The sequence below is a fragment of the Rhamphochromis sp. 'chilingali' genome (assembly GCF_963969265.1).
Source record: "Rhamphochromis sp. 'chilingali' genome assembly, chromosome: 17".
In the NCBI taxonomy this organism is placed as follows: domain Eukaryota; kingdom Metazoa; phylum Chordata; class Actinopteri; order Cichliformes; family Cichlidae; genus Rhamphochromis; species Rhamphochromis sp. 'chilingali'.
The window spans coordinates 18,262,509-18,268,508 of record NC_137944.1 but is presented as its reverse complement, the minus strand read 5'-3'; the positions used below and the strand labels follow the sequence as shown (position 1 = coordinate 18,268,508).

At 41.9% G+C, this 6,000-nt stretch overlaps 1 protein-coding gene across 5 annotated transcripts in view; it reads right to left on the bottom strand.

The window, feature by feature from the left end:
* Nucleotides 1-6,000, bottom strand: part of LOC308384207 (uncharacterized protein) — a 44,950-nt gene continuing 38,950 nt past the window's right edge. For 3 of the 5 annotated variants that reach the window (XM_080862630.1, XM_080862631.1, XM_080862633.1), the window contains 12 exons: nucleotides 5,468-5,575; nucleotides 5,299-5,388; nucleotides 5,091-5,219; nucleotides 4,910-4,981; nucleotides 4,539-4,799; nucleotides 4,374-4,457; nucleotides 4,154-4,287; nucleotides 3,940-4,065; nucleotides 3,784-3,841; nucleotides 3,608-3,706; nucleotides 3,422-3,517; nucleotides 1-1,555 (listed from right to left, as the gene is read on the bottom strand). In XM_080862630.1, the coding sequence (XP_080718756.1) occupies nucleotides 237-1,555; nucleotides 3,422-3,517; nucleotides 3,608-3,706; nucleotides 3,784-3,841; nucleotides 3,940-4,065; nucleotides 4,154-4,287; nucleotides 4,374-4,457; nucleotides 4,539-4,799; nucleotides 4,910-4,981; nucleotides 5,091-5,219; nucleotides 5,299-5,388; nucleotides 5,468-5,575 (2,576 nt within the window). In that variant the 3' untranslated portion in view covers nucleotides 1-236. Of the gene's footprint in view, nucleotides 1,556-1,941; nucleotides 1,994-3,421; nucleotides 3,518-3,607; nucleotides 3,707-3,783; nucleotides 3,842-3,939; nucleotides 4,066-4,153; nucleotides 4,288-4,373; nucleotides 4,458-4,538; nucleotides 4,800-4,909; nucleotides 4,982-5,090; nucleotides 5,220-5,298; nucleotides 5,389-5,467; nucleotides 5,576-6,000 lie in introns of all 5 variants that reach the window. The other 2 variants (XM_080862634.1, XM_080862632.1) reach the window with 2 other exon arrangements.

The following is a 6,000-nucleotide window of genomic DNA, read 5'->3' as shown; positions in this document are numbered from 1 at the left end:
TTTTCTTTTTTTTCTTTTTTTTTTTTAAAGGGGGAAAAAAGAAAGGAATAAACATGCATGTTAAACTATCCATTTAAACATTACTTTGAAAGAATAAAACTCACTAAATATGGCATGTTTTTGTTTTGGTTTTTTTTAAATTCCCCCCCCCCTCCCAAAAAACAGTTTGAGAAAAATCAAATGCCAAAACGCACAACAGCAAATGTTTTTTTGTAGAAAAACCAAAAACCAGTCACTTATCTCCTCACTGATGGGTAGTAGTGCAACATATCCAAGCTCACCCATCCTGGAGTCACCGCAGATTGCCCAAATAACTGCAAACTTGAATGGCTGATGGCGAGCTGTGGATAAAAATTTCCCGGGTAGATTGCCGCTGCAGAGTATCCTTCACTTGGGTTTAAAGCTCCAGTATAAACTTGAGGGTTTTCTCCTGTTGTGTAACCTAATACGGCCTGAGGCGGTGCGTACCCTGGATGTGAACTTGCGACATAAGGCATTTGGCTGTGTGACTCGTATCCGGTTGAAGGCACCAAAAAGTCAGTGGGGTTGTCTCCAGAAATTGTAGGGAAACTGCCCTGATGGCTGCTGTTCACCTCGGTGTGGGGCTGTTCTGTATAATGTCCCATAAACCTTTGCGTCAGCCTCTCGGTTACAATGGTACTGATGGGCAACTGGTCAACTCCAGAGCTGTCAGCCTCTGAGTCAGCATGTGGCTGTGGGATCTGTCCTGGGTTATGGCTGGTGTCTGTATAGCAAACAGGGCTGAAATGTTCAAAGACTCTTTGATCAGCAATAGTTGGTGGATGCTGTGGGTCTTTGGGCTCAACAGTGGCGGTAGTAGCCCTTGCACCAGATGCAGCTTCAACCTTAAAAGGATTTCCAGTCATCAAATGGTCCAGGGAAGATGAAGTGTCTTCTGAGCTTCCACTCAGACTGAAGCGTTGGTTCTCACTGCCTGCATTAGCAGGGTTTCCTGTCAGAGGCATGCTTTTAAATGAGCCAGAGGAAGTTGGAGTTTTTGTCACTGTATGCAAATTCAACCTATTTTCCACACTTTCAGATGAACCGGCAGCACAGGAGTCCAAAGTATCAACAGTAACAGGAGCTTTCATTCTACATTCTCTCACCACAGCAATCAGGTGTCTAAACAATCTCCAGTCTACATCATTTATGTATGGCAAAGTATCAGCTGGCCTTTCCCTGGATGGGAGACACTGATCTCTGGGAGGCACTGACAGCGTTTGGCTGATAGTAGGATTAGCAGCCGAAGAGCATGCTGGTTCTGAGTGCGCCTCTTCCTGTTTCACATGCAAGCAGAGGGCAGGCTGCTGATAGTCAGAGACTGGTGGCGTGAGCTTTGGTTGCACAGGAGGCTTATAGCAGGTCTCTTCAGGGCTGAGACATGAGCCAGGATGGGGCAACAGTGAGGCAACAGGATCATCCTTCGAGCTGGAGCCGCTCACATTGAGAGGACTCTGGAGTCCTCTTTCTTTGAACCCATCCAAGTCACCAACCGTTTGAGTTGCCTCTAACTGAGGCTCCTGTGTGAGTTGAGCTGAAAAAAAAAAAAAAAAAGGACAGAATAGCACAACACAATTAGAGCCTGCAGAAAAAAAAAAAAAAAAAAAAATTTCTTTCCACACTCTTTGAATAGTCTCCATCTCCAAACCCATGGAGAAGTTTCTTAATTTCAAAAACGTATATTACACATTAGTATAATGTAGATGCCACGCTGAATTTGGCTGATTTCATCATACACTCGCAAACACACGGTTAAACTGTCACTGTTCATGCAGTTCACAGCACAGGTGAGGTTGGTAAACCAATCAGATTACAGCACTAATATACTAATACTAAATATATACATATACGGTATGTCTGCCAGTGGCGTATAACGCAAAATGGAAACATGCAGAGCCAGGTTAGCAAGCTTCACCTCACTTTTATTTTGAGCCTCCTCTCCCCTCCTGTCCAAAGCAATCTAAGTGTGAAGCTTAATGCAAGAGAAAGCCAAATGCAGAGTTAGCTCACCTGACTCAAACCATTACACTTCAAATTACTGCAATAGGTGAAGCACAAAAACAACATTGCAGGCTTTGTTGTCAATAGTTGCTTGTATTGCTCTAACTCAAATTAAAACTAGTTACTCAATAGAGGATAAGTTGTTGTCCCATCAACCACTTTAAATAGCACAAAAATCTAATTTATATTGGCACGTTCAAATTTAAAACTCAGAACAGAAATATACAAGAAATTCATACATGGTTCTGCGTTGAGCTCAAGTCAAATTTTATGTAGTTGGGAACAATATTATTATTTACAACTACCATTGAATTTGTAAGCTTGTTCACATACAGAGAAATACCAGTAAATATTAGCTAATATTGAGGGCAGTTTCATTTTATGGAGAGACAGCATATCAACCAAAAAACAATAAAAACACCTTAAATAAAAGTTACATATTGATGTGTGTGCTATTGAGTGAAACAGGAATTTGATCACCACACAAACAAATGACTTAGTAGTAGAAACCCTTGTTGAATAACAGTGGTAAGACGTTTCTTGTAGTTGGCCCCCAGGTCAGAAATCTCCAGAGTGATTTTGGACCACCACTCTTTACAGAAACTAAAACAATAAAGTTGAAATAAAGCTTTTGAGTTGCCAAGCAGGAGCCAAGAAACAAAACTTCACTTCACCTCCCTTTTATTTTATTATTAGTATTTTTTATTTTTTATTTTTTATAAAATAGGATTGAGATCTGAGGTCTAGGCAGTACACAGGCCTGACTATTGGCCCCTCAACGCAGTGAGGTCATCCTGTACCCAGGAACTGGCCCAAAACAATCTTTTCTACCTCCAGTTTGACAATGAGGATGGTGTTCATATATTTCTCTTCCTCCAAACACAGCAGGTCGAGTTACCAAAGAGTGCAATTTTGATTTCCATCTGTCCACAGCACTTTCTTCCAAGTCTTCTCTGATGTTCACTGCCAAACTTAAGATGGGCCTGCACATGCATCTTCCTGAGCAAGGAGATCTTTGTCAGTCTATCACAGAATAGCGTGCTACACTGTGATGTTCTTGGCAACAACCTCCTAGTGTTTACTTTTGGGACGATCCACCACCTCTCTCATGATCATCCTCACCCCACAAGGCAAGATCTTGAATGGAGCTCCAGACTGAGGGTGACTGAAGGTCATTTTATATTTCTTCAAATACTTATTTCACTCAATGACGTGCAAATCAACTGCAACTTTTATGTCATATAATTTTTTGGAAAGTTTGGTTGACATTCAGTCTCTCACCATCAATAAAAAACTTACATAAAAATTAGAGAAGTAAAAAACTCAGCTGGGCATCAAATAATTAATTCCCCCTGAGCCTATGGAAGAAGTTCAGTTTTGGAAAAGCGACCCCTCTCACCATTGTCACTTCTCTGGTATCGCTCAGCTCTATGAGCTGATTGCATTTCTGTGGAAAGAGACTCATTTGGAACTGGCCGCTCATCAGACCGCTGACCTGTGCAACAGAAAGCAGAGGTCACACTTCATACTCCTCCTCCAGTTAACATAAAGAAGATGAAACATCGATTTAGCCGTTTGGACTCACTGTTGTGCTGTGGTACCAAGACCCTGCGTTCATCGTTGTCCTGCGCCAGGCCCAGTTTACTTGATTTGTCCGTATGCATATTTTGCAAAATTTTTATAGCTGAAGAACAAACACAGTTACTGTGTATTCACTTCACCTAAACTGTGTGGACAGTTATAACTTGATCTTATTGTTACCTTCACTGAATGGAGCCGTCTGAACACGTTCATGCAACTCCTTTCTCAGCGTAGTAACCTGTGTACAAAAAGGGGGAAAATATTATTACTATTGTCACTGATGTCAAAGCAGATGAATCGAGCCAATCTTTATAGTATATGGTCTTAACAGTCTACCTTTGGACTTTCATCTTGCTCCCGCTCTGAGAGCTTCCAGGAAACTTTCTTTAAGAGTTCCAGTTTCTTGTCTAAAGGCAGGTCTTCATCCCAGAACTTGTGGAGAAACTGAGGGTATACTTTCCGCTGAAAGACATATTTTAAAATTGTAGGAACATATACTGATCACTTATTATTCAAACATTTGAAAAACCATTATTAGGACAATACACACCATGTATTCGAGCTGGTGCTCAGAGCTGACCATGTGCTGACAGATGTCGCGGTGAGAGAGCGCCTTCTCGCAGCACGTGCATAAGAAAAGGGTTTCCAAAGCAATCCCGCGGCACTCCAACACATAACCCTTACCTGATGGAGAAACACCAGGGGGCACAAAGAGTGAGATAAAGTAATGAGAGTGGAAAGGAGTTTCAGTGTAGGATGGAGACACCTACCAACAATTGGTTCAGCATCCAGTCCCTTTGTATTCAAGAAGATGGACAAATTGCTGTCAGAACTAGAGCGCTGATTTCTTCCCTCTGTGGTAGCACAGACACAATACAGAGTTTTTACTTTCAATCATAAAATGAAACAACACCATCAACACCACCGTCACCAACCTGTTGGAGTTCTTAAGAATGCCTGTGATGCACTGTGCTCTTCTGATACTGGATTGCCTCTAGACACGTGGTCCATCTTCTGCCTTGGTCTCAGCTGGTTCTGCCCTTCTGGATGAGCTGAAGCAGCTACAGGGAGTGGCTCTGAGCAGCTGAATTTGACAGTCAAAGGTTTTTGTGCGCATGCTGGCAATGTCCAGTTGTCCTGAAATTCTTCACTCTTCGGCTGCTTTGGTCTGTGGTCTCTAGCGCCGCCACGAAGCTCTGCCAAAACAAAGTTTCTACATTATGACTAATGCTAAAATGAGTTAAAGCAAGAAGAGAACCTATAAAATGTTACAGAAGCAGAATATGTAAAAATGCTCTATATTTACCAGGACACTGCATTTCAGACATGACTTCAGTGCAAGTCTGAATCTCTACATCTTCCTCTAAATCCTCAATTTCTAAATTATGTAGAAGAGATCTATTACTTCAACTTTAAACATTTATTTTATGTGTGATTCTATATAAAAGTTTTTTAAAAAAAGCCAGTGACAAGCATGGATGCATTACCTGCAGTTTCCTCGTCTTCAAGCTCGTCCAGAATCATGTCATCAGATTGTATGTCTTCACCTTCCGAGCTGTGTCCGATTGGCTTCGATGCAGCCAGGTCTGCCTCCACTTTTGAGTTCGAGCTCATTTCTGAGTTAACAGAAACAAATAGAAAAATCATATTCAAAACCTTTCTTAAAGATATATTCATTTGCATTTGGGGTCTCACCTTCTTTCTGGATCAACAGTGCCTGGTGCTGGTTTTTGTTCTCCACCGCTGGACATTCGTAAGTAGAAAGTTCTGACATTTTATTTATCCCTAAGAGACAATAAATGCATTTTTGAAATCAGCTGCTGGTATCCATAAACTAGGACCTGTTTGGAGCTGTCTTATTTACCATCATCTGAGCTTGAAACGTCGCATGGACTGGCAGAGGCAGAATCAGCTGGGGAGGTTGATGAGAGCCGCAAGCTTCTCTGATTCATTGACTTCACATATTTGACAGCTGAGAATCAAAAGATGGACAGGAAAAGAGTTCAAATCTGTGACTTCTTTGTCTATAAACTACACATACAGTACACTCATCAGATACATGGCTAATTAGTTACTGTACATCTTTCTGAGGCGGCTAAGATCTTTTAATGTCTGTTGTACAATGTGTCTTTTGTGGCCATCCTCTATGCGTTTACATGCTAGGACAGCAGGTTGACAGTTGCAGATGCCGACAGATTCAATAAACTGATCAGCAAAGGCAGTAACGTTTTGGGGAGTGAGCTGGACTCGAGGTGATGTCGGGGACCGGTTGTTGTCCAAGATAAGGACAATGCTTGACACCACCTTCCACTCACTCTATAACATGCTGGCCAGTCACAAGAACACATCTGGTGAGAGACTGATTACCCAACTGCACCACTGCATGACGCAGCAAGT